The sequence below is a fragment of the Falco punctatus genome (assembly GCF_963210335.1).
Source record: "Falco punctatus genome assembly, chromosome: 9".
NCBI lineage: Eukaryota > Metazoa > Chordata > Aves > Falconiformes > Falconidae > Falco > Falco punctatus.
In genome coordinates, this window is record NC_137589.1 from 7,129,790 (window position 1) to 7,157,249 (window position 27,460).

General features: G+C 46.5%; 2 protein-coding genes across 5 annotated transcripts in view; one reads left to right on the top strand and one right to left on the bottom strand.

Annotated features, from left to right (window-relative positions):
• LOC308069997 (uncharacterized protein) overlaps positions 1 to 12,862 on the top strand; it is a 31,872-nt gene extending 19,010 nt beyond the window's left edge. The window contains exons 2-4 of one of the 3 annotated variants that reach the window (XM_080403207.1): positions 7,195 to 7,265; positions 7,381 to 7,565; positions 8,689 to 11,845. In XM_080403207.1, coding sequence (XP_080259333.1) covers positions 7,195 to 7,265; positions 7,381 to 7,565; positions 8,689 to 8,816 — 384 coding nt within the window. In that variant the 3' untranslated portion in view covers positions 8,817 to 11,845. Of the gene's footprint in view, positions 1 to 4,107; positions 7,566 to 8,688; positions 11,846 to 12,768 lie in introns of those variants that run through there. The other 2 variants (XR_013930583.1, XR_013930584.1) reach the window with 2 other exon arrangements.
• Positions 1,710 to 27,397, bottom strand: LOC308069994 (dual specificity protein phosphatase 13B-like). Of its 2 annotated transcripts, none has more exons than XM_080403204.1 (4): positions 27,300 to 27,397; positions 12,767 to 12,958; positions 11,840 to 12,060; positions 1,710 to 4,114 (listed from the first exon to the last, which is right to left on the bottom strand). In XM_080403204.1, the coding sequence occupies exons 2-4, from the start codon at positions 12,955 to 12,957 to the stop codon at positions 3,900 to 3,902; spliced, it is 627 nt and encodes a 208-aa protein (XP_080259330.1). In that variant the 5' UTR covers position 12,958; positions 27,300 to 27,397; the 3' UTR covers positions 1,710 to 3,899. The 2 variants fall into 2 exon arrangements, with proteins under 2 accessions (XP_080259330.1, XP_080259329.1); XM_080403203.1 differs by having other exon boundaries at positions 27,296 to 27,395.
• Between the last annotated feature and the right edge of the window lie 63 nt (positions 27,398 to 27,460).

Below are 27,460 nucleotides of genomic sequence, written 5' to 3' on the forward strand. Positions count from 1 at the left end.
CAGGGAGATGCAGGAGAAAGTCAGCGGGTCTTGGTGCGCAGTGCGAAGTTAAAGCAGAAGTGGGGGCCACTGGCTAAAGTGGAGCAGGCCCATGTAGTGCAGAACCAGGCGATCTGCCTGTGAGGCTGCTTGCCTCCATCCTGGCCTTCAGGTGCCGTGCTTACTTAAGGCACTGTACCCAAAGAGCGGCCATGTGCACGCTGAAGGCCACGACACAAGAGCAAGGTGTGCTCTTGGAGGGTGGTCAGCCTAGGCATGTCTGGTGGCTTGGTGCTCCACCCTGACAAGTTGGAGTTGGTCACGCTTGGGTTTTCAGCTTTGTGGTGTTTTTTAGTATTATTATTTTTAATTTCTGTAAGAGAAAAATGGCAAAAGCTATGAATTAAGAAGATCCTGTAGGAGGGCCATCATTGCTGTGGCAACCCCAAAGCTACCTGTGCAAGGAGGAATTAATGCACCTGCAAGAAAAAGGCTGACGCTCTAGCTGTTGCCACTACAGGTGGCGTGTACCTGGGTACTATCTTGGCTATCATTTCTTTCCATGGGAAACCTGTCCTTGACATCATCTCTTCCTATGCAACTTGCTGAAAATTTCTGTCCTCTTTTCCCTTGGCTCCTTGCAGAGCAGATTTATGGTCGCACTTTCCTTTTACAAATAAAACCCTAAGTGCAAATCCAAAGGATAAATAACACAGCACAGACATGCCTGCAGCAATATTCTCTGTATTTATCATTGCTGAAAGTCTGGGAGGAAAAGCTGGTGAAGGCAAGATATCTTATGTGAGAAAACTATTCTCGTGCTTTCATGCCAGTTCTGGAGGCTGGAGAGCAGTCCTGTCGTGCTGTTCCCCAAGCATCCTGCTGCAGCTCAGGCAGGCTGCCGGCACCTTGTCTGCAAGAAGGGGCTAAGGCACCCACCCTCCCTCGCAAGCATACTGGGTGGGCAGTACACCAGCTCCACCATGCTGGCGGGTGCTCCTTCATAAGCGCGTGGGATGGATAAATAAACCTCAGTGTTTGCTCTGCTCGGGGTAAGAAGTAGGCACAGAAAAGATGGTAGCAGTAACGCTGCTCTGTCCATTAATATGTCTGAATCTGCCATTCCAATCGCTTCCACCGTGCCTGCAGTTCAACTGATGCGGCTTTTGGCAGATGATACGTGGCGGGGGCGCTGGGCAGACATGAGTGCGACTGGGGCTGCGGAGGCGCTGACCTGCAGGGCAGTGCATGGGGCTGCGGAGCCCCAATCTGGCAGCAGCCAAATCGCCAGCTGCGCGCTGGGACCAAATGCCTTCGTGATAGCAAGGGTGGCTGTGGTGAGAAGCTATTTCTTCTGGGGCCAAGCTGGTGGCTTGTGCAGCCAGCGACTCTGGATCTTGAAAATGTAGCACGAGGTGTATCTGGAACCACCCCCAATATTGTTTTCATTTTCTTTGCCTTCAATTCCAGCTGTAGTTTTAAGCCCAGGGGCCATAAGCCACCTCAGTGTATTGCATGTGGGTCAGAGATTAGGACTCTCATCAGCTATGGATCCTGCGCCTCTGCCTGGCCACCTCCGCGATGCTGCAGCCCTTGCGTAGAGGGAAGGTCATGGTGGGCTTAGGGTAGGGTGGAGAAATGGCGAGGAGATGGGGGGACCTGCCTCCCCCTGGCTGAACTTCACAGCGATGCAAAGCGCTGGAACCAGCTCAGGCTGCTCTAGAAAGGGATTATTTTTTTTTTTCTCCCTCTGGGGTTGGGTAGCTACTTTATTATCTTTGGGTCAGTGTTTTTGATCTGTTGTTCTTCTTTGTTTGGCTGGATTTTTTTCCAGCTTCCACTACACACCTGTAAGGGTGCCGTCCAGCAGCAGCCCTGCTCTGCCAGTGCTCTGACTCCCGGCGGGTGGCAGCTCCAGCCAGATTTACTGCTCCCAGCTGCAAGTCATGCCTGGCAGGGAACCTGTGGCTCTCCCTGGCTGGCTGAAGCAGCCCTGCAGTGGCCGACAGGCCTCAGCTGGGGTAAATTTAGGCTCAGTCACTCTGAGAAGTTGTTAGCTTTAAACTCTACCCTGCAACCACAGATGTTTCCAGACGCGCAGCTTGCTGGGAATTATGACCTGTCCTGATGGGCTCAGTGCGTGGGGATTTTGGACCATTGCTTCATACGCCCCTTGTGCTTTAGCACAGTGCCATTTGGCTTGGCATGGGCTGAGGTACAGAGACTGGGAGTGGTTCGTAAGGCAACTGAAAAGACCACTCACAAAACAGTTTCGGCGTGGTCTGCAATAAAAAACGATCCCCAGACAGACCAAGGTGGAGGAGACCCGAGTGCCAGGAGTGGTTCAGCCACCGCGCTCACTGAAATCTAATCTCCTTGCGGCGGCAGCCAGTAAGAGGCCTGCGAAAACTATAACTTTGGTGATTTTTCCATCATTAGCCATGACCTCCCTTCTGGCCGTTTACTCCAGTCTCAAAGGATGGGACCGTTCCTGGAGGGAAGACCCATCTCTCTGTTCGCTGGGAGGAAATTAGTCTGCAGCATTGCTTGTGCTTAACTTACTATGTTTATAAAAGTGGAAGCACCACCTGAATTTTTCTGTAGGCTCTGCAGGGAAATCACGTTTCCATATTGGGTTATGAGAAATGCAGTGGAAGTGTGCTATGCTCAGTTAATTTTTTTTAATGTATGGAGGCAAAAGAAAATTCAGTTCAGAATGGGTGTATGCTTCTCTCTTTCTATTCAACATCCATAGTGCTATAAATACAAACTGCAGGGTACTTGCAGAACTGCAAGCCTTTAAGACCTCTCAAGGGAGAACATCACACCAAATTAATCTGCCGTCAAGTGGAAATTCTATATTGTTTGCATTTGCCAATGTTCTGTATGTGGCTGTAATTGCACCGAAGCAAATATCTGCTTCAAGTTCTTCACAAGATTAAATGTGGCCAATTGGGCGTAAAAGAGTAATCGAAATGCAGAGCTGCTGCTTTGGATTTGTTGGAGGCATTGCTCATTTTTGCTCTGACACGATGACACCAGGTTCTGGCTTTCCGTTAAAACAGGGAAATGTGGGGAATGCGATTTGGAGCATCGGGTTGCAAGCCAAGAGGAGGACGTTTCTGCCTGGCGCTGCTGCTGCCCTGCAGTGCACCAGTGGGCAGGGTGCCCCGAGTGTGCCCCTCGCTTTATACGTGCAAGGGGGTGGCTGCCTTCCCTCTGAGAGGCCAGCCGTGAGGCTGCCCGTGGCTGCGCCCCAGGGTGCAGCACCCAGCTGTGACCTCCAGTATTGGCTCCTGAGGGTTTCATGGTCTTTTGAAGTTCTGAGTATTTGCCATGGATTCAAAACTAAAAGGACGTGTGAAGGTCCCAGCGAGAGCCTCCACAGCTCGCACCAGCGGGAGCCCAAGGTCTGAGCTGGATCCTGACTGGTGTCACCATGTCAGACCAAAGGAACATGTCAGCTTGCAAAACCTGGAGTCTCACCCTAAGCCAGCTGGATGTGAAATGTTAAAGATTTGCTTAAAAACCTCATGGTTTCTTTTGCTTTTTACTAGTTTAGCCTTTTTCCCTCTTGCCATATAAATGAAATTATAAGCAAGTAAAAAGTCTTTTTTCGAGTTGACTGTGCTGCCTTTTAATTCTGCGTGAAAACCCAAGTGCTCCCTGTGCCCTGCCCAACAGGTAGTTAAATAAACAGGCCCAGGTGGGCAAAACTGGCAGTTTGAATCCTTCTTTATTTCATTTTCTTTCCAATTAGCGGGCTTATCCAAAAAACACACACTGAACTCCTACCAGCTTGCTCATTTCCCAAGGAACTTCTCGGTGCAGCTAGAAAGCAGTCCTGACGGCATCCTTGCGCTGCCTTCAGTGAGGGCAGCATCCCTCGGTCTGGTGCCGGGAGAGATGCCCCCTTGGCACTAGCAAGCCTCTGCTCCTCTGCCTTTCCCCCTTCCTAGCTGAAGGTCCAGCTCCCGAAGCTGCTTGAGGAAGCCAGAGTTGGGGCAGATGCCCCTGCGTGAGCGCACAGTCTGAATCGCGTCAGCGAGGGACATATCTTCACAGATCATTAAGAAAGCGAGGACAAGAGTTGCGGATCGACTGATTCCCATTGCACAGTGAACTAGTACTTTGCCTGGAAAAAGGAGAGACAAGCAATTATGCCAGGAGGCCAAATGGCGGGGTTGATCGTGCTGGAGCAGAGATGGAAGGGTGCCGATGCTGGAGCTCAGCAAGCAGGTGTGCTCAGCCCTGTGGAGCAGACCTGGTGTAGTGCTGTTTGGGGAACCGTGGGGTTTTTAATGGCTGAAGAACAGAAAATTCGTAATTGTTTTCCAAGGTCCATGATTGCTTGTTTAGGCTTAACTGTAAGCCTAACTTAGCCCTCCCGCCCGGCCTGCCATCCCCGGTGTCCCTGCTTGCTCATGTGTGGCTTTGGGAACGATGTACTTGCTGGCAAAGCTTCAAGTCGTCATACTTGAAGGCCACGCTCTGGGAAGCAGCCTTGACAGGTTGGTTACTACCCGAGGGCCTGGAAAACGGGGATTTCAAATGTACAATGCTCAGGAGTGCTTGCTGCTATTACAGGAACACTCCTGGTTTTCCACAAGCTCTTTTTTCCTCGTTGCTTAGGGCAGTAATGCATTCTGAGGGTGCTAACTGCTGCCCAGACCTTGTTGGAAGTGTGTGAGAAAATGGTGTTACCATTAAGAGCAGCTCCTCTTTGCATTTGCCATTTGCACCAGCTTCCTTAGGTCTTTTTTGTTTCTGTAGCCTACCCTGTACATCTATAGTCAGTGTCCTTCCCTAATGCCTTTGTCTTCCCATCTGTACTAGGTGATCACTAGAAAAAACAATTTATGAAATGGTTTTAGTTCCCCAGAGGTTTCAATGAGAGGTGTGCATCTTCATTAAAGGATTCTTAAATTAAAAAGAGTAATACCATGAGTCCTTCCACGCTGTAAGCAAGCCTCTGGGAGGACCTGCCAGGGATCCAGGAGTATAGCTCCCTCCTCTCCTCTGCTCTGCTTTTGGTTTTGCTGCTGTGATCCCTAGTGGAAGCAGCCTGAGAAACACAATTCTGTATCATGAGTGCTTGCTGGGTTTCTAGGGTGTGTCTCTGACCCATGCTGGAAGGAGAAAAACATTTCCCTTAAACAGTCTTCTGTGACATTAAAGGAAATCTTGTCAAAAGGATTGCTTTTGGATGGAAAAATTAAGGTTTGTAGTTCTTTCCCTCTGGATGTGAACAAAGAGCTCATCGGGAACCTGAAAACCTGCACCTTGTAAATACCGTGAAGTGCTTCAACAGGTAGTTAAATGGTATGATTCGATAAGAATTTTTTAATTGGAAAAAATGTTCTGTTGTTCTATACGACTATAGCCATGCCTGAAAATTTTCAAACTCTCTTGTCCTCTGTTGCGCCCAGATCTAGTCTTTTCTAGAAACCATGGCTCAGCAATTGGGCGTTATTAAAGTGACCAGTGATCAGAATCAGATTTGAACTTCTGATCGCCTGATGGGCAGCTCTGTCTCCCATTAAGGCAGCTGAAAAAAATGTCGTCTTAACTGGAAATGTATTCACAAGTTTAAAACAAAATATTTCCTTCATATTTTTTTTAATTTAATTTTTTTAGACTTTCACATTTGTCGTCTGTTGTTTACTAATTGTATAGCTGTACAAATTTCTATTCAGAAAAAGAGGAAAATTAGTAAAAGCAATCCCGTGTTGCTGCTTTTTTTCCCTTTGGAGATGGAATAAACTATCTCAGATGCTGTAAAAATGTAAGGAGGGGTAGAAAGAATGGACAGCTTTTCAGGGCTAGTTCCTTGTTTTGTTTGTGCTTGCAGCATCTTAATTTCTCTATTACCAGGGAAGGAGACAAAAATACCCTTGCTGGATGACAAGCCTAGATCCAGCCAAAACCCTCAGTCTGATTGCCCCCATCTCCCTGGGTGTTAATTCCGGGTACTTTGTGCACAGCTTTTACTCTTAAATCCCATTTTGTTTGTGACAGAATATTTATTCAGCAACCGTTCCACTTCTGACTAACGATGATGGCATAGCCACGTGCTCGGGTAGTGCGAGCATGTGTTGTAAGAACCTGCTCTGGCCGACTGGTGGGGAGAAGTGTTGGATTCCACAGTCGGTGTGACACAGCCACCTTGCGTTATCCTGGCATGAGAAATCTGAGCTCAGCCCTAAAGATAGACCTGTCTTCAGTAGAAATAAAGGGACAAATATAGTCTCCAGGGAAGTGGTGAAAACAGCTCTGGTGACAGCAGACTTGGACCGGGCATCGAAACCTTTGGGGGAAGGAAAAGGCTTTTCCAACGTAATGTCGGTTTTGCAGCATTAGAGGACCACGTGATTTCTGCTGTGTTTTCCCCTTCAGATACAGAATTTACTGAGCTACCAATGCCGTTATTCAAGCTCAGCTGCATCTATCTGTCAATTCCATTAACTCCATGGGGATTCTTGGAAGTGAAGTCCTACTTTTTATCAGAATATGGAGAAACGCTTCGCACCCTTGCTTAAATGATAATGGTAATCTAATTTTCACTAGACTTTATTTTTCCCATGTGCTGCACTATCCATAGCCTTCACGCCAGCCTTGTGGGACATGTATGCTGTATTATCCTCCCCAGAGGAGGCACTTCAGACCCAAATAACCCAGGTCTGAGACTTGCAGAGGGAACGTAAGGGAGTCAGCAGCGCAATTTCTCTTTGAGAAATACCGTGAATAGGGCTAAGTCCAAAAGGTCTTTGGAAAAACCCATGCTTCAGCAGTTTGCAGTAGGCCTAATGAAACAGTGGCAGGGACTGGGGACATCCAGACTCACTCACCCAATGCACACCCTATGTAACAGCAGCCAAAGAACAGCATATTCTGGAAAATTCTCTTGGAACATAACCACTTTTTAAAAAAAAATTTCTTTCTTTCTTTCTTTTCGTGAAGACTTCTAAGCTACCAGCACTGTACGACTAAAAGAAAAAAAAATTATGGTTTCAACTGCACCAGGAGGGGGAAAAATAAAATAATTTAAAAAAAAAAAAAAAAAGGATGCCATTGATGGTAGATTTGATTTTGAACCACTAAATATTTTTAAATTCAATCCAAAGTTGGCCAGAAGTTGGATAGGGGGCAGGAGATTTGCTGCTCTGAACCTAGTTTTTGTACAAGTGTTCTTGGTTCTGTTTTTCTTCCACCCAGGTAGAGCCTATCACCTTGGAAAATGCTCAGCCCCACCTGCAGTCCGGAACTGCAGACCGAGGTGAGCACAGGTATGGACGCTGCCATTAGATATTGCCGCCTGATGTGGTTTTGTTGGGGGCACAGAAAGCAGAACAAATTCCACACTCCCGCTTGCTCAGGCTGGCTCTCTATCATTTTATATAGAATTGTGACCAAGAGCAGGAGCACAGTGAATTTTCTACCCTGCTTTTCTGCACTTCAGAAGAGTCCTCCTAGATCAGCAACTAGCTTGAGAAGGTGTCTCAGCAAAAAAATGGACAAGCACCAACTACTGACCTTGGACCTAATCTGCACGGCACTCCGATACACTTGTTCCCATGAGGATGCAGGTATATTATCTCTCTTATGCGTGCATTATCTGTTCTGCATTGTTAGCCTTTGTTTCACCATACACAGAGGTTATGATAAATGCTGGTATGCTGACAATGAAATGACTGTTTGTTGTAGATAAATCAGTCATGTGAAATGACTTAATTAACGTAAAATTGCTCTAATGAAAGCAGATTTAAATTTACTATGTGATTATTTGTAGCAGGCAAATTGAACGTTAAACTTGAGTCAGGAGACAAAAGCTGTGTTGCTGTTTGGGTCTGTTCGCAGGCGCAGACCCCTGTCTTTTAGCAGTAAATGGGTTAAGTGACACTGAGCCCACCACGATACACTGCACTTGCCTAGCACCCGAAGCACCCGCACCGCGTGGGCTGGCTGCCGTGGGTTTGATAACAGCGCATTGCATCAGCCTCTGACTGGAGGCAGCTGCGCTGCACCGTCCCAGCACGGAGCTGGGATTCCTGGGTGGCTGCTGGACCACAGCCTGGGAAAGCACGGCCACGGAGGCTGTTGTGGTGCGTACCCTGTCATGGGGTGGGCAAGGAGCTTATCACCAGCTCTTCTGTACCACAGAATCCATGCCACAAGCCAACATACTGCAACGCTGCCTTCCCTGCCCCCATTTGTTTTTACATCCAGTGCAAAGAGAAGTTGGACTGATCCCACATTAGAGGGCCATGTTGCAACCTTCTCTCTGAGCGTGTAACAAGATCCCTTGGGAATAATGGGATTAACTGAGGAGAAGTGGGGGCACTTAGCTTCTGGCATTATTAAATCTTGCAATCCTTATTTGAAATGTTGCACCGCACATCTCAAGCTACTTTTTGCAGAGGCAGACAATAACTGTCATCTGGCTGGGATTTGTGCAGAACAATAACACTTGGTTTTTAACAACGGATTATGGATATTATAACCAGCTCATGCCTGCTGTAACTCTACTGACATCAAAGGGTTTGCACTAGGGATAAAGTTTGTACATTCAACTTTGTTAGCCAAATTCAAGTTGGGAAATTTGATGTTGTTGAACAAATCAGTCATTAAAATACATAATATCTTATTGTCCTTTTGCTACTCGTCATTAACTGAGCTAAATGTCCTGAACTAGCCCTTGATTTCTTGCAGGATGGATTCAATTTGGCTTAAGATCAGGCTCCAGATCCGTCATCCAGAGTGAATGCCCCAGCTCCCCTTGCTCCATTGAATCCAGCAGAATTATGCTGCTCACCAGGAGGAGAGCTCAGCTGGGCTAGTGGGCCCCAGGGGCTTTGCCACTCCACTGCGGTTTTCTCATCTCCTCTTAAGTTTTAGCCACAATCACGTAGCCAGGTGCAGAATCAGTTGTCCGTTTCTTGATTAATCAAGTGTCTATTTTGTCACAGCTGAAAATAGCAAGAAGCCTACAGAGAGCTGTAAATGGTGGCGCGTCCCTTCTTCCCACACCTCCTGGAATAGGTAAGGGTTGTCATCTGCCGGAGAGTGGGAGGCCAAAAACTGATGGATGTGATGCACCTGCAGCAGAGTCTAGAGAGAGGACCCTTCTCTCCTAAGTTAAGCTGCTTTCATCACTGCTGCCACCAAGGCAGCAGCAGGAGAGGGAGCCTAGCTTCTAATTTGCTCCAGTGAGTGGGAAAAGGGGAATGCCTTTGAGAGGAAGCCGACAGGTGACTTGAACCTCCTTGTTTTAAGCGTGTTTGGAGGTCAATGAAAGGAGAAGCTCTCTGCTGGGGAACCTTCTCTCTGCACAGTGTTAGTGCAATAGATTTTGTGGCATGCTTTCATCTGTGCTCTCAAGTTGTCTTTCTCTCCCTCTTCTGCTGTACTTTACCAAACCCTGCTGATTTACTCTTAGGTTCGGCTGCATCCCAGAAAAATGCAAATTGTACAGATGGCCATGCAAAGGGGCAAGATTGATACTCAAAGTGTTGCCCGTTGAGCATGAGCATGACAGAGAAGGCCAGTACTTCCCTGACACAGTGTTCCGTGCACTTCCTTGCAGAGTAAGGGGCAGGTTGTACATCTGCATGCTCTTGGCTGAGCCTTCCCAAACAGGTCTGTTACGTGGGCAAAGGAACAGCAGGCCTGTGCTGAAGGAAAAGCAGGGTTCATAAGATAATGCTTAAATGGCATGGCTGCACTAGTAGAGCATGTATTTCTTAATCTGTACAACCAAGGTGATGAAGGAAGTCATGCAGGGTGTGATGCAGCTGCTGACTGCTGTGGCAGGAATAGCTCCCAACTAGAAGCATGTGAGTGCACGCTCCCCTGCTTCCTTTTGTTCATGCTCTGGGATCAGGGTCTGAAGAAATTGCCTTAAGAATAAATTCCTTACATCACCAAGGACATACTCTCTTCAGCTAAGGTAGAAATCCAAAATAAATCTGTCCATGCTTTTTTCTGGACTTCTGGTGTAAAGCATCAGAATTTTTCTTCAAGCATGATGGGAGTAACAGTTCTCACTTAATTCTAATGAGTATTTGATTCACAGTTTAAAATGTGTTTGTGCCTCATACAATCTTAACTTTGACTTATCCTCCCAGGTGAAAAAGATAATTCAATTCCATTAAAAAAAAAAAAAAAAGATGTTGAATTTGCTTGTAATAGTTAAGCAGCAGCCTTAAATGACTTCTCAATCAAACAGAAGTACCTCGTTACATCCTGAATTTAATATGAACAAGCCTCTTGTCACCTTGTATAAATTTTTGTTCAGCATCACTGGTTATAATAAATGCCAGTTTTTCCCTTCTTCTAAATGATGTGAGTAACAGTCCCCTCCCTGTCTCATCCCTGTATGGGTCATGGGTATTTAGCTGCTAAATTTCTGTACCTCAGGAAGTTGTGCTTCCAGAACATCTTGTTTATATATTTTTCTAAACTGTTGCACTTTCCTTAAAATGATGAATGTCAGCAGCAGCTGGAGTGTATATGATTGAATTTCACCTTGTCTCCATTCCCAGAACCCTGCTTCCATATGGAGTTCAGTAAAGCAATATCTAAAAGCATGGGAGAAGGGATAAATATGCCTTGAGTCCTAACTTGTTCTGCATTCATAACTTTCAGTATTTGGGCATGCATCTTGCAAAGCACTGCTTTTGTTTGCTTTTGTGGCCACCACAATTCATCTATTGTTTTTTGTCTTTTGTCAATTGATTTGGAACTTAAATTTTAAAATGCATGAAAAGATTTTTGGATGTTACCTTTCTCTGGAGCACCACCAGTAACAACTTCAATTGCAAATAGCATGTGCTGTAATAGAAATGGATGCAGATCCAAATTCCCCAAAGTGGTTTTGAAATCCAAACACAGCCCTCAGTTGCGCAAAGGCAAATAATTTCTAACGGGATGGGTCAAGCCCTCCAAACAGCAGTAAGCACTGAGGCGTCTAGGACAGAGGTCTGTTATTTTCAGTGACTGTGTCTCCTTTTTGTGGCTTGTATGGTGTGGGTCAGATCTACTAGCTGCATGTGATTAAGCCAGGTAGTTAGTGTTTTAGGACCCTCATTGATAATAGAGTTCACCGTGACGCAAGCAAAACAGTTTGCTGAGTGTGTGACTGTTCTCTTAATAAATTGCTTGCTTTTGAGTGGGCAGCTGTACAGTTGTGTGGTGCAGTGGACACTTCCCTTTCTGAAGGTTTGTCCTTAATAGTAATGATCCCCCTGCTAGCCCCAGGCCTGTGGCATTGTACGTGGCCCATATTTTGTGAGTCCAAGGTTATCTTCCTATTTCAAGGTTTAACTACGTCCAGCAACAGCCTGACATTATCTCCTGGCCAGTGGTGTTGCTTAGGTTTTATACAGAATTCCTTCCCAGCAAGTTTTTCCCTATCTTGTGTTTGTAGGACTGGGTCAGATTGTAGCGTTATAGTTGATTCTTCTTACTCAAGTATGATGCTTGCCCTTGTCTTTTTACCCCAGCCCAGCTTTTATTTTAAACCCCTTCGCTAATTAGAAAATATCAAGTGTATGTGCCTCCTCCCAGGTCAGTGTGTCCCTACAGGTAATAAAGATGACTTGCTATTTTGTCTCTTGCTGATGAATAGCACTAGGCGTAGGGAAAACCTCTTTAAAAGCCCGTTCAGCACATCCTTCCCTGTTTCAGGGGAACTCCCAGTTCCTGTGGGAGTTCAGGAGGCAGGCGTGATGCTACTTGGTTTGGGTACCTCCATCCTTACCTACATCTGCAGGTAGCCGCTTTATGCCAAAAACCATTTGATAACTTGCCCTACTTGGCTGCTACGCAGAAGATATGCAGCAGTCACAGATGGTCTGGTTACCTCTTGGGGAGTTCAGTGCTGCTCTTATGTATCGAGCAACGGGGTAGAAGTAAATGCTGAGATCAAAGTTGGGGTTGTCCTCTGCTTCTACTCCATAGTAATCCACAGGCAGGTCTTTGTAGAACTTGGGTCCAGTGTCGATGTGAAAGCGCCCGGCAGCAGCATTCACAACATGGGAGATGCCCATGTGGCGCAGCTGCGCTTTGTCACGAGCGACATACCTGGAAGAAGGACAGTGAGTTATATTCCCCTGCTGCGTTACAACGTGGCGTACAACATGCTGCTGGTGGTGGGGTTTGTTAAAACCACATGAAATTGTAGTGGCTGTTTTCTGACAGGTTGATTGGGTCCCAAGTGTCCACCAAAATGCTTCAAGACAGAAGTGACTCATTAAGAAACTGACTTTTACATGCCCTGCTTTTTTCTCCCAAACATCAGTTTGAGTTCTTCTCAACTGATAAAAAATAAAAAGGTGGTGGTGGTGGTGATATTTCTGCACAAGCCAAGAGTTTTCTGGTTTGCTTTCTCACCAAGTCACCTTTGCTGAGCATCCATCGGTTCAGGGGACTGATGCCATCTGGCAGTGTGAGGAGAGAATGAGGCTGATGCTGTTTTACCTAGCTCTGGCATGACTGCCTGCAGTACCGGTGCCGTGGCCCCACCAGGCTCTTGCAGCGTGGGACTCCTGTACTAATGTGGGAGGAGAAATCAAGAGGGGGAGTATTTTTTTGGGTACTTAGGATGCCTGTTCTCTATGATACAGCATCCGATGTACAGTTCAGCCTTGCTCAGCACTTAGACTTACTGCGAGGGGTCCCTGTATTAGTGCCTAGCTCACTTTTAAAGATAACTAGTGGAAGATTTGGGGGGAAATAGGGTGGGGGCTAAGAGTTGCATTAAGACCTTCAACCTTTCCCTCTCTCTTACAGGTCTCCCACGTAAAGGTTTGGCCAGACTTCATCCACATGTCCCGTGGGGTGAGTGCGTGTCCAGAGCATGCACCGCAGCTCCTCCAGGGACGGCGTCCTGGCCCTGCTCTGGCTGCCAGGCATCCGGCTTGAGGCGCTTCTGATCCTGGGGCGCAGTAAGTCCCCGCTGCACAGCGAGTCCCAGGCCATCCTGAAAGGTGGAGGGCAGATGTTCACCACCAGCCAGAGACATTTCCAAGGTCGCCCTCTCTTCCTCTCACCTTCCCTTACCCCCTCACGAAGCTTGCCCACAATTTACAGCAGTAAGCTTTTTGGGGCAGACGCCATCTCTCTCTTGCCTACGTATATGCTTATCTCAGCAGAGGCCGTGACTGGACTTGGGAATGCCGTTGGAATCTGAACAGTGATGGTCCAGCGGCTCTCACAGTCCCATGTCGTGGTTCAGACAACAGTTTCAAAGCCTGCACTCCTAAAATAAAGTTCTGTATTATTAGAGCAAATTGGAAGTGAAAGCTTTTGCAAACTGGAAGGCTCAGGGCCTCAGCAGGCTCATTTTGACCTGACTACTCAACCTTTCTTTCTAGGTATGTCAAACAGTCGATTAAAACTTCATGATTTTGGAAGATTTTTTTTCGTAGGCAATGGGAAAGCTCATGCTACTGCCTGGAATTCTAGACGCTATTATATTACCGCAGTAAAACAGCCCAGCCCTTGATATGCCAGCACGAGAGTTCTGCTTTCGAACGGAAAAAGTTCATGCTACGGAAAAGGTATTGTGTAAATGTAGCTACTCACTGAGTGCAGAAACAAGTTACTGATGTGCTATGCTGAGCTTTTCCTTAACCATGTAACTAGAACTTCCTTATATATACTTATTCTGATTTATAATTTACTCAACAAACTGATCTGAGCCGAATAGAATTGGTCATTCAAAAATCTTATGCGCTGGTTAAACGCTCTTAATTGTCACCTTCGGCAGGGGGAATGCTGTAAGGAGTATTTTGGTTCTTTCCGATGGTTGTTACCAGCCATACTGGTTGTCCTCATGACAAATGCTCATAATAGAGAAAATCTGCGTGAGGAAGTTACAGTGATTCCAGCTGCCATTCATCTGAGCATTAACCTTTTTTTTTTTTTAATGGTTGTTTCATTTGCATTCCTCTCCCCTCTGCCCCTTCCAAGAACTATCCCATTTCTGTTCTTGACGTAAGTGCTCTAATTACAAGGAGAATCACTTTTTTAGGCAGCGGTTTATCTCTGGAATTACTCTGTTCCCATGTGGTACGTTACTTTTGAAACAGTGGTTCCTTGTGTTAGCTATAGATTTGAACTGTTGGGAGGCCTTTTTAAGAAGGGAATAGAAATTCTATTTTTACCAGAGTTCTTTTTTAAGAAAATATTAAATATAATTTTTTTTTCCGTGTTCTAAGAACTAGTCGAGCATCTGCATTACAGAGATATAAGGAAGCCTGTCAACTCATGCAGCTTTAGAATAGAAGCGTCTGTCTAGGGCATGCGTGAAGTTGTAGTTAATGACTCAGTCTTGCTTGGGCACTGCCTTACTGAATGTCGTTGCATAAATAATTTGAGGGGTGGCTTGGGGCAGAACGGTCTAGAACAGCAAACCTGAAATCTTTTGTCTTTCTGCTGAACTGTATCTGTATCGTTTACGAAGAGGTTGTATTCATGTTCAAGCACCTCCATTTACAAATTCATTCAAACACTAACTGTGGTGGAAGGGTTTCCTAGTTTCCCATCAAGGTACTTCCAGTAGCCCTAAGTTCGCATTTTGCTGTCCCTTTGTTTAAATATATGTGTCTTTGCATGCACAAAGACAGAGTCTGAAGACAAGCCTGCTTTGGGAGGTCGTTGCACCTTCATATTAATCCACTGTTTTGCTGATGGAGAACTGGAGCAACTAAGTCCCTGAAGAGGCCACAGAAGTGGAGGAGGGAAGCACGGGCTGTTGTGTCAGTATTAGGCCACTGAAGGTTGACCAGGAGCCCCCCTTCTGCCGTGCATGTTGGATGGCTTCCCTTGCCACCCAGCTGCCAAGAGGGGCCCTCTGTTATTTCAGTACACCACCTTCTGCCACCTTTGCAGGCAGCCTTGTCCTCTTGAATACAGTAAGTTTGCACCAAATAATGATGTTCCCAGGATGGTCTTGTATTGTTTGTGTTACAAAGAGCTCCACTGTGGAATGTGCTCCCCTCCCAAATGTGCATATCTCCTCCAGTGTCAGCTTTTACTGTGAAAACAAAAGCAGATGTTCTTGCCCATTTTGGATGGCTTTATGCAAGAGGAGGCATGGAGGAATTCCCATACTGGAACGGACAGCTCCCATCGCCTTCAATGGTTTCTTTGACACCAGCCACCCCAGTGCCCACTGTGCCCGGTCTGCCTAGCTCCCAGTGGTGATCTCAGACACCAGCCTGGCTCCTCTGGTCCCACACGGGAGGTCTGCCACCAAAATGGGACCCGCGTTTCCCGTGTGCCTGACCACAGGGCCATCTGCCAGTTCATTAAATGCTTTCAAGAATAACAGCCTCCTCCAATCCTTCCCACCTCATAATATCTGCAGCAAATGTTCCCCTTTTTTTGATGTATCTCATTCCTTGCAGCATGGCTAACGACCACTCTAGGGCAGATCTCACTCCCCATAAAGTTACTTTCAACTGGTTTGGTCTTTTTCCTATTTACCACTGCCTCTTATCCCTTCCTCTTGCCCCCTCCACTATATAAATACTTCGATTTCCGAATTACCTAGCCCCAGAGGACTGAAGGCTGATGGCAGCCGCACTACCCTGTAGGGTTCATGGGAGTGGAGAATTAGAGGGCACTGCCCCAAAGTCCTGGAAAGGTTGCAGCGTTCAGGCTGCCGTTAGGATGCAGAGGGACAGGCAGCAACTTGCAAAGCCCTGCTGGGAGTTGTGCTTTCCAGGTCCATATCTCCATCCCTGTAACAGCTGGGCCGATAACTCTGAAGTATAGCACACCTTAGGAAAAGTGCTCCCGGGAAAAGAAGGTAGCATGTGCTACACAGACATTGAAAGTTGTGGGAATAACAGTCTTCAGAAGAAGTGTGTGCTTCACAGTTATCTTAAGGTGATTTCAGCTTGTGCTTGCATTGATCTTGCATTATAGCTAAGGGATTTATTCCTGTTGAAACACAAGCTGCTGATGCTGTGTGCAAAACTTATTCCATCTGCATCCTGGTCGCATTTTTTCAACTGGAGAGCAGCATCAGTTCATGTAAAATCTATGTCCAATAAAAGGGAAGGACTGGAGTTCAAATTTCAAATGTGAAATAACTGGAACTAACAGGCTGTGAATGATTCAAAAGCAGAGAAGTCGCTGTAGGACTATTCAGTTAATATATTGAATAATGAACACACTGGAAAAAATAATAGCTTTCCATAGAAAATTTACAGACAGGAAAACAAGGCAATTCTTTCCTGAATAAATGACTGCTCATTTCTAGCATCAATCCAACATTTTTAACTCACTAAATTTATATATGCAAGTGTCACTTACTGAAATGCACATATTTAAAGAAAACAATGCTATGATTAAAATTTTGTGCAATGTTTTATGAGGAGCCTGAATAGATTAAAGCAAATTAGTGTGAAAGGAAAATGATTATATGTAATAATGTGGTGGTTCTTCATTTTTTAAATATGTTTTTAATGATTCTCGGCTCAGTTCCTCTATTCGCTTTTTGGAGTGGATCTGTTTCTGTGATGTGTGTCGTATGAACGAGCACTGCAATTTTAAAATGCGGGTTTCTGAATGATACTCGTATTAAATGTTTCTGATCTTTGCCCTGCTGGAGTTGTATTGCAGTAATTATTCAGTCACGTAGGAGAAATCTCACCATTATATTTAGATGAATTTTGAATTGGTTTGTACTACAACGGTAATTGTATCTGAACTGTGTAATAGAATTTCCTTAATTATGACTAGCAGGAGAATTGCAATCAAAGAGGTCTGTCGCAGAGCGGGAGGTCATTCGGATGATCTAGAGTGACCTAGCGTATGGCACAGGCCACCCATGTCACCATGCCATGCCTGCGTCTGTAGCCACCTTTCTGGAGACCCATTAGTGCTTGGCTGCAGTGGGGCTGAGCCCCAGCCGTGGGCCCCTACAAACGGGCCGTCCCAGGAGAGACCCTCTGAGAGGTCCTGCAGCGTGGCTCCTCCCGGGCTGTTCGGGCTTGCTGTCTTCCCGGCAGCGAGTGCCCCTGGGGACTGCACACCTGTGGGTGCTTTGGTGGCGTTTGAGTTCATTTGGTGACTCTGGTTTTATCCGTGACGTAACTCAGCGCTGTGCTGAGGAGAGGGCCTTTGGAGACAGGGATCCCGTGACAGGCACCTCGGTCCTTGGAAATGTGTGCCACCTTGTCTCTAGTTTCTCCAGCACCACAGTATTTCATTAAATCAGAACAAACTCAAAAGTCAGTGTAATTCGACAGCTAGGCATGACACTGGTACGAGATCAAGCGGAGAGGCTGGTGTGAAGGCTGGGAGGTGGGGCAATGCGAAACCCTGCAGCGTGATGCTGTGGAAAGTCGGGAGGAAAAATCAACTCTTGTGTCTAGGATATTTAGTAGAAAGCCTTTGCATCCTCTGCTTTTCCTTGCATTTTCCAATGCCAAGATAAAGGAGGGATTTGAGAATAAAATAATGATGCTGGTGCTCTCCATTCAATGGCCTATTGAGTTTTTCAGTCTTCCCAGGCATTGTATTGGCTTCATGCATGGATACAGCACAGCCGTTTTCCTCTGCCTTCAGTAAAAATATCTCTGAATTTTTAAATCCTGAGAACAGTGTGCTTTACATCCTGTTTTTTTCTCAAGCTGGTTTGTGCTGTAACCTTGTCATCTCAGTGAAGCTATCAGTCTGACTGCACTTCAAATAGACTGATTTGTGGTGGTGAAAGACCAGGCTGGAAGCCCAGGGCTTGGCCAAAGTAGGTCGTGTCGAGTTCATGCCTATCGTGTATTCAAAAGTCATAAACGTTTCTCAGAAAGCCTATCCCTTGGAAAGATTCCTCCAAGGTAACGTATGTTTGAGAGAGGGTTTTGTGTTGCTACATCTCCACACAAATGACAAGTATTACTGTCATCATTCTTTCTTCCTTGGTGTTTAACCCGATAGTCTTGCTGGAGCCGTAATTTATCAATTGCTAGGAGCGCTACAGGATATAGATGGTATGAATCAAATACAGCGGTGAATGAGGTAGGGCTGGCTGGACTTGAAAGCTGAGATAGAGGCAGTTTCCAGGGAGGCATGAGGTATTTGAGTCGCCAACTGTTTGTAAGAAAATCTCTCCGGCAGCTGGAGGATGTAATCTGAACGGCACTTCCAAATTTAGAGGAGGCTTCCAGCCCCCCAACCTTAACCCAGCTGTACGTTTGGGGTAAGGCACCCGCTTGGTGTGACTTGGCAAAATCCACGTAGGTGGACTTGCTCTCAACAGACCACGCAGACCCTGTGTTGAGGAGCAGACAAACTAAATGAATCTCTGCATTAGACAGCTTTGAGCAGCACAAGGAAGAAGAAAACATCTGATTGGGTTTTTTGGTTTTTTTTCCCCTCAGCATTGTGTTGATGCCGAATTTTCTGTCTTAACTGGAGAAGGATCGTGACGCCTGTCCTCTGTCCAGGTAGAATTTTCCTCCATGTGACATCCAGGGAAATAATCAGCAACATTTCTGATGCAAAGCACTACTTAAATGTAAGGAAGAAATTAATCAACCCATCCTGGTTCTCAAATATGCTGACTTTACCACAGCTTCCACTGATGTTAGGGGTTGCCAGACCTCAGAAGCCTCAAAAATGTCTAATTTTTTCATAGCAAGTCTGTGGGCCAGCCAGCAGGGCTCAGACCTGATGGTCTTGACTGTTTCAGGATGTACATTAGCCTGCAGTCCCCAAGGCAGGGTGGCCTCATTTTTGTCTGTAACTCTAGTATAAAATATTCTCTTGTCATCAGCTGGTTAGTACACTTGTATTTACCGACCATGTGTGTGGTTCCTGGCGGTAGCTGGGCAGAAGCCGGCATCCTTTCATGTGCAGCAATGTTGTACCAAATGTGCAAAACCTGGCCACCTGCTGATTTTGCTAATTTTTCTGGGTCTTGCATGTATATTTATTTTATTCTTTAGCCCCAGGAAACCATCTCTGTAGAGATACTGCCCACACTGCAGCTTCAGCTGGATAAAAGAGTAGTGAAAAATACGGGCAGCTAAATGGATTTTTCCTTCCTCATGGAGTGCAAAACCAAAGGCTTTCTGGACACGGTTGCATTTTTGTATAAATGGGATCCTAACCACGTTTCTGAGACAGGACAGAGTCTGCACCAGGCAGGGGTGGGCCCATGGAGTATGCTGTACGGAAACCATGGCCGACAGGTAGCACTGCCAGGAGGACTGCAGAGATAAGAGGAGATAGCGCATCCACCCCGAGCTTTTCTGTGGCTGCTTCATCACTGAAGCTTGGCTAAATTTTGTTGCTGAATTGGACCTTTTATTTAGTAGTTACAAATTTTTCATGCCATTTTAATAGTGTACATTGTAACTATTTAAAGCTGTGCGTTAAACAGGCCCAGACACTGTTAACAATCTGCATGTTACAATATATTTTTTTGTAAGTGCTTGTTATAGCATCAGCTATTAAGAATTTATTACTAGTGCATTTTAGGTGGTGCTTTACAGTCATTTAATTACAGCCATCTAGCAATCATTACATAAATATGCATGGAGAGCAAGAACCCAAATGTAAGGTGACCCTCAAGGCTTTTACCTGCCAAGCCCAGAGTTCAGGCCGTCAGGTGGCAATGATGTCATTGGCATATGCAGGGAAACACAAACACTGAAAGCTGTGCGGGGAGCTGTGTTCCTCCCGACGCTAGGTGTTCATGAAGTCATCAGCTGGAGCGAGAGCACTGTAGAGCTCCAAGGACCTGAACTTGGCTCTTGGCAAGCAAGTAAAGGAAGGTCGGTTCCCCTCCAGCCCCAGTCCCAGCAAAGACGCAGGGCGTTTGGCCGTGAGCACAAAAGTTCAGCGGCAACAAGGGGCCCTCTGAAGCCCCTTGGTACCTCTGTGCTCTCAGCTGCCAGGTGCATCCTTACACCCATTCACCCATTGGCCTGATGTGGTAGGGAGTCAGACATACTGCGTATGACCCAAAGGTGGCAGTGGTCCAAAATGCATCTGCCCCATCTCCATGCTCTTTGTCACTGTGACAGCATGCCCATATTCGAGTCTCTCTAGCTCCCTGCCAGGCTCCCACTCCTAGATCAAACATCATTGCTGGCATCTTCTGCAATGGACTTCAGCCAGCAGACTTGACCAGTGACTGGAAATGACAGTCTGTAACTCCTTCCTCCATTCAGTACTGATATTTTTTCACTCCCTCTTAAGAAAACAAAAATCCCAATCTACAGTATTCTAGCACTAAACAGCTCTTGGACATGCTAACTCATGCGACATGCTTGCCAACTCTGTGCTCCCACCTAAAGACAAGCTTGCCTAAAATTCAGTTCTGTGTTAAGGCTGCCTCTTCTGTGCATGAGGGTTGTTACATTGCTGTATCTCTTTTGCCTCAGCAATAAATTGTCGAGGTGAAGCCTGGTATATTTTGAATGGCTAAACTCTGTTTTTTCCTCTGGAAGCACCAGCAGACAGTTACTGAAAAACTGGAAGGATGAAACGTTTCTGATAGACAGGCTGGCAAGTTGATGCAAGTTGCGTGTGGCACTTTGGTTTCCTCTTGGAGCTGCCAGTAACCAGCTGGATTGTCTGGATGACACTGGTGTTTTGAAACAACCACTCCAATGTCTTCATCCTCCCTTGACGACACAAAGCCTAGCTGCTTTTTCAAGACTTTTAGTAATGCTTTACCAGTATTTGCAGCCTGCAGTCGCAGAGAGCATGTGGTGCTCTCGTTACTGGATGATGTTAGTACAGCATGACCCTGTGGAGAGGTACAAGCTTGGGTTTATTCACAGATTGCCTAAAATGTGCAGAGTGTGTTTCTCTGAAGCAGATCCAGTGGGCTAGAGGCTCACGCTTGCAGTGATGCATTGCAGCCTCTGCACTGTGGTTGTGTGGGAGGCAAAGCTGTTAGTGCCGTACACCACAGGGTACATTCTCTGCTCCCTCTCTGTGGCTGTTTGGGGTGGAACTGTGACCAGCCCCACTACTACACTCTTGCATACTGTCTACTTTGTAAGAGGTGTTGATCTGGACATCTCACTTCCAAGGGAGCACAACGCAAGAAAGTCACAGATGGGTTGCTGAGCGCATTGCATCTAGCTTAAGAAGGACTAAGTGTCACTTGGGTGTTGTTTCCAGTCTCTCAGCCGTGGTTTTACTCTTCAGGCTTATTCTGAGTTGCATACTCTTAATCTAGCCTGATCTCTTTTTCATAGGTCACCCCCAAAATGATCTGAGACAACAGTCACATTTGTTTGCGACGTTCAGAGGCCAAGGTTTTCCTGTGCTGTGCCTAGCACAGAACCCCGGTTGCAGTGCAGTCCCTTAGGTCAGCGTCCTGTGTCCTCACCAGGGTTTAGCAGGCCACATCTGAAGGTGAATGAGGCTTCTGTAACAATAACTAATATAGCAGAGTCCTCCAGCCCAGCGCTGGAAACATCAGCCTTCAGTATTCAAAGAATCCCATTAAAAATGAATGGTTTCTGCCCCAAGGATTTAACCGAAAGGATGGCACAATGCAAAGCCCTTCTCCCCTGTGACTAGTTCTGGTATGTTCTTCTATCTTAAAAACAATATACTGCCTTTTTTGGGGTCTATTCTGTTTGGGGGCATTGACAGCTTCACTGCTCTTTGTTCTTGTCCTGTGGTCCAGCACCACAAAGATAGCTCTATGCTAGCTTACGGGAGACAGCAGGCACATATCCCTACGCAGGCGTAGCAGGAGCGTTGAGTAACCTGATAAAAAGGAAGATGGGAAACAGCAGGAGGCAGGCAGCCGTGGTTCCCTGGTGTTTCTTGAGCACTGGAATGCATTTTACAGCTGTTATCACCGTGGGCCTGTGAGGAAGGCACTGCTGTTGCCACCGCACAGGTGGAGATGGTGAAGTTAAGCTATATGATTTTTCTGCATCTCTCCACAAGTCTGAGCTGCAGGGCAGCCCAGGGGCAGAGCACTGCCAAAGGCTGGTACTGATAGCTGGACCTGGGTGAAGAGTCACCCTCGGGTTTAATTTCTATCAAAAGCTGTGTCTACCTCTGGTGAGTCAAAGGCAGCTTATATGATGAGGTGAAAGCCATGGTCAAGTTCGGACTTCCATGCTGGGGCATGAGGCTTCCTAGGAATGCTTTGGCAGATTTTGGCCTTGGTGCTCAAAATAGAGTTATTCAGAACATGCAAAATTAAACCAAGGATGCAGAAACCCTGTATCACCATGCTGTGCTCCTGATAACCTTCTCTTGGTGCCTGCAAAGTCCTCCTTTAGAGATACCCTAAAAAAACAGCATGAGCCCTTACTGAATGCACTGACATTATAGCTTAAAACCAACTGCACTGTCTTTCTGTTTCTTCATCTTCCTTTCTCTCACCCTAGCCTCTCTGTTCTGAGACTCTCTAGCAATGTAATAGCCATGGCAGGACTCAGAAAAGTTTGGAAGGCTAGTTCCAGTAGCCTGTATTTCTCACCAGTATCTTCTGGCAGAAAGATAAACTACAGAGCTGATAGCAAGCTCCTGTTGCCCAGGTCTCTGGCTACAGAACTGGGAAGGATAAACACCTCCTTAAGCACTGCAAGATAGAAATAGAACAAGAGAAAGGAATGGAAATCCTCTCATAATGCAACGGCTAGAAGCAATCCAGCTGTTTTGTTTTATTCCCACCATGAGAACTACGGTCAGTCCCAGAGCAAGCTTGGCCACCTGTCAAATCAGGTTTGTGCACTAAAGCTTATTGGAATTTGACACGCTCTTGTCTCGGAGCACACTGGTATGGTCAATACAGACTCCTCCTATAGCAGTGACACAACACGTATGCTACCCATGCAGTCCCAGATGTCCCTTATAAATCATGAAAATACTGGCCAGTTCTAATCAGACCCTTTGGGGTATAATGTGTAATATACTATTTGAAAACTGAAAACAATAAATCAAATCAGTACAGAGGTCAGACTAAGACTAAACAGAGCTGAGACTTGCCTGCTGATGTGCGGATAGGCTAAGAGATGCAACAGAAAGAGTTGAAATCCCAAGTCAGCTAAGAAAATTGCTTTCTTCTCATTGTCAAATCTCACTACTAAGTCTCCTGAAGGGGAAAAAAATAGGAACTCATCATATTCTGTAGCACAGCTGATTTGAGGTCTAGAATTTCCCCACAGTTGTCTTAGCTCTTGGGACTACAGGTATTTCTAATCATTTGTCCTTTACGTTAACTCTTCCCACTTTCCTAAAGCAAACTAGCAGTTAAAAATATGTGCCCCCAAACGTCATCAATCACCTGGTGCAAAAAGAACAGAATACATTTTCTTCTAGAGCATAGAAACCAATTAACCCGTAGCAAAAAATAATTTGGATCCACTTAAAAGGCAGGTGATGCCCCTTGCCAGGGCTGCAGCAGGCAGCTGTGCCGAGGGAAGCGGCCTGGCGGTGCCCGCCTGCCGGCAACTGGGGGCGGCCTGTGCACCCAGGTGCTGCTGTGTCAGCCCCAGTGACTGATGCCTTCTCTTTGATACAGAAAACGTCGAGTCCTGCCTGTGTTTTTGAAGCGTTACCTGACTCTGAGGACAACATGGTGTTACGGGGTGTGGCCAGGCTTTGTGGCTAACTCGTCGTTTGGCCCCCATAAACGTTATCTGGCAAAGAACAACACTGAAGGCTAACTCCCTTGTTCATGCTGTATCTGCATGAACCTTTTGTTTCTTTTAGAAAACCTTTTAGAAGAGGAACACCCAATACGTATTTTTTGCTTTACCTTAGGGCGAGGACAGTCTGTGGCAGAAGATTCTGCTCTGCACATACGCTGCAGATGCTCAAGCTACGTAACTCTCAGCACTGCTGTTGAATTCCCCTTGCTTTCCATCGCGCTTTTTCCTCAAACCCCTCTACGTCTGGCCAAAGCTGGGCAGAGTGTTTTTAAAGCCCATACCGCAGAGTAGCTTGGCACCTGAGTTTTGCCCGTGGAGCTGTATTTCTAGCGGTGGTCTGCGGGGAAGGCTGTCAGAGGCCCCAGCTGTGGCAGCCTCCCTTCACCACGAGTATCGGAGAAGGGCTTTGTTCTAATCCTGCGCAAGCTGCTGAGCGCAGGCTTTGCTGTGGGGAGGTGCGCGTCGTATGAATTCGTGGGGTTCACGCCGGTGGCTCTCGAGCTGAAACGTCTGGAGAGCAGTGCCAGGAACTGATCTCAGACTTTGTCTTTGGTAATGCAAACCAGTAATCCAGAAAGTCACCATAAAACAGTGAACAAAGTCCCTGTGAGACGCTGGCAGTAAATAAAAGAGCTAGCAAAAAGCAGGGCAGTAAATAACTGGTCGTGAACAGAGTGGGACTTGGTCTGTTCGAACAATGCACCAACGCCACCAAACTGGGTGCATACATGGGGCAAGGTGGATTAATATTATGTTTTATCTCTAATTAGACCTAAAGTCTGAATTTCTTCCAAGCCCAGTGGAGAAATAGTTGAAGCACGGATGGAGACACAATCATCGGTTTCATCAGAGGTGCAGCACAGCTTGATGCAGGAGCTTAATGAAGATTTGTTGGTCAACAGCAATCTCCCAACCCGCTTAACGTGCTCTCCATTTAATTTGCTCTGCTACTGTAGTAAATTTGAAGCCCCCAGGTCAGACTCAGCTTTTGTGGCTTCTACAGTCTCTGCAGTGTCAGCAGGAAGCACGAACCGAAGGCTCAGAGCCTGGACTCCAGCAATGTGTATTTCTCCTAATGAAACCCAAAGCCAGGTGAAATTTTTGGGAGAGAGGAAACAGGATATGGAGTCCCTTTGAGGGGTGGGGGGCGTTTATAGCACTCAGAAACTTGGCCCATGTTTCTGGTCCTCCTCCCTTTTCTACTCCACAAAGGGTTTGTAGCATTTTTCGACAAACTTGGATCTGTCGTGTGTTGTGAGAGAACCTGCTGGGAAATATGGTGATTCCTGCACTCCAGGGCAGAGGAAACGTGTGTTTCTGCTTTGTGTTTTTAGGAAAGTAGGAAGATGAAATTCAAAATAAAATACAGCAGATGGAAATCTCACAGAGACAGACACTGGGAAATGTTTAGACAAGCTTTGTCCTCAGCCCTTGAGCTCAGGATTTAGCAACTAAACCGTAGAGAGACTTCAGAAAGACAATGAAATGCATTTTGGCTTCAGATACAGTTCCTCCAGAATCCAATGAGAGTTGTGCACATGAATCTGAAGGCAGAATATAGCCAACAGCATGGGGAATAGAGGTAATGTGAGAAACTCTCGTGCTGTATTATTATAGTCTGAATTGTTTCCATCATTTTGGGTTAAGTAATTCCCCACTATCCATCTCTAAAGTGCAAACAGTACAGCCTTGATGTGCCCTAGGGAAAGGAAGCAAACCAGCCTTTGAATCTTTACCCAACCTTACTGCTCATATTTTGCTTTCAGTGAATAACTGTTCAAATCCTTTAATATTTCATTCCCATAAAAATATATTTACCAGGGGGTTTTGTGGCAGCAGTGAGGCTGTGTTTATTATTTTAGGAACACCACACGACTGGCTTTAGAGAAAAGACAAGGCAGGAGCAGAGAGTGCTGCAAACCTATTGGAGAACAGCATGTTTTCCACCTGTTGAGGCAGCAGCCACAATAACAGACGCACATAATAATTACCTGCACCTCAAAGGCAGCACCAAGTCCTGCACCTTCTGCTCCCCACCTAGCAGACAGCTAGATAGTGGAATTGCAAAAGAGGAGCACCAAGAGAGTTAGGCAATGCTTTGCAAAGAAGAAAAGAGCAGCGCTCACTAAGGGAAGGTGGAAGATGAGAGGGAAAGGTCTGAGGCACCATGATGCTAAAGGAAGAGTGAAGCTAAGGAACTCCGGGAGCCCGCCTCATTTTTCAAGTGGCAGTCAGGTTTTTGCTAATACCGTTTCCAAGGTTGCTCTCATTTGTACTCTTAACATCAGAGATAATTTCTACTGATGGACAGGTGCCCTGGACACCTACTGGAGCCCGTTACTTCCCAGGGATGGATGGCCCGGCAGCAGCAACATGGGCACATACCCCTGTAGGGTAAGGGCCTCATCTTGGTAAGCAATGTCGCGAGTGACCGTGAGCGTGCGCCGGAACCCTGTTCCTCTTCCCCTGCCTGCTGCCTGGCACTGGGAGCATGGTCGGGGTATGCTGCCCTTTTGTTTGCAAGTGGCCCAGGGCACCTGGGGTAAGGAGAAGGGTGGGGGATAGTGTGGGGAGCAGGGGTGCAGGGCAGGCAGCACACCTTCGGTCTTTCCTGCTAAAGCGCCGAGGCTTGTGAGGCTCTTTTTCTCCCTCTCCTCTGACTACCAAGAGGCAAGAGGTGACATTTGGCTGGGTGAGGGCTCCTGGAGCCCAGACCGTGTGAACTCTGGAGTGCCCTGCACTGTGGTTGTTCCTTACTTGCAGAAGGGAACAGATCCTTCTTAGCTGGGATTTGCAGGGGATGGGAGTGATCTCACCCCGATTTAATCTTGACAGAAGAAGATGATGAGAAGACTGTGTGCTGAGTTGGAGTTTTCCTTTGAATTCCTACAGTGTTGAAGGCAGTGCTATAAATAGTCACAGTATCCTTTTTACCCTGGTACAATTCTGTCTCCGGCTCCCCATATAGACAGCAAGTCTGCTGGTAGGTATTTAGCAGGAATTAATTTAACCCAGTCTTCTCTTTCTGTACTCTTTTACTCCAAGCATCCCGATGACTTCCACAGCCATACGAATATATTTCCTCAATAAAAATCTTCTGAGGAAGGCTGCTGATATTAAAATTCCCATTTCTGTCTGAAAATTCTATCCTAGTTATAAATAATCTATAAAGCCCCCAACTATAATGAGTTAGTATAAAAAAAAAAAGGGGGGGGGGGGGAAACCCCTTCATGCACACACCCTCAAACTTCTTAATCTTTCTTTCCCCCCATGTTTTGTTTTTGAACAGCACAGCATTTTATTCATAGTCTGTTTCACATTTTCTCCTGTGTCACTGCCTGGCCAATCTCTCCCTTCCCAGAAACAGCTCTTGTGAACATCAGTGAAGAAGGAAACCCAGCTACAGCATTTCATGGCTATTATCTTAAAGATAGCTTGGTACAAAATTTAAATACAAGCCAGATTGCTATTTAAAAACCCCAGCCCCTCGAATTTAAGCATCTTTTTCAGTGAGAGGTCCTCAGCCTGGGAGTCCAGCAGGGGAGCGAGCTAGGATTTCACAGATCCTGAGCGTTTGGGGGTGCAGGGGCAGAGGCGGCAGCCTGGCCGCGCCAGCCGGGGTGCAGCCGCTGGTGCGGGGGTGCAGGTCGCAGGGGCTGGTTCAAATGCACTTGCCTGGCCGTGGGAGCTCCCGCGCCGTGTCCTGGCTGGCCGCAGTCTCAGTGATGCCACCTCGCTTTCCTCCTAACATGCCGGTTGCACACCAGATTGCTTACCTCTCTGCCTTCAGCTTATCCAAGGCCTATTTTTAACGGTGTTAATTATAAACCACCATC

Excerpts from the sequence above, each read along its gene's own strand:
- LOC308069994 (XM_080403203.1), bottom strand. The coding sequence starts at position 27,375 with ATGTTAGGAGGAAAGCGAGGTGGCATCACTGAGACTGCGGCCAGCCAG. Across the intron at positions 12,061-12,766 it reads AACCTTTACGTGGGAGACCT|GTATGTCGCTCGTGACAAAG; the intron begins GTAAGAGAGAGG and ends TCCTTCTTCCAG. Across the intron at positions 4,115-11,839 it reads AGCACTGAACTCCCCAAGAG|GCAAAGTACTAGTTCACTGT; the intron begins GTAACCAGACCA and ends TCCTTTTTCCAG.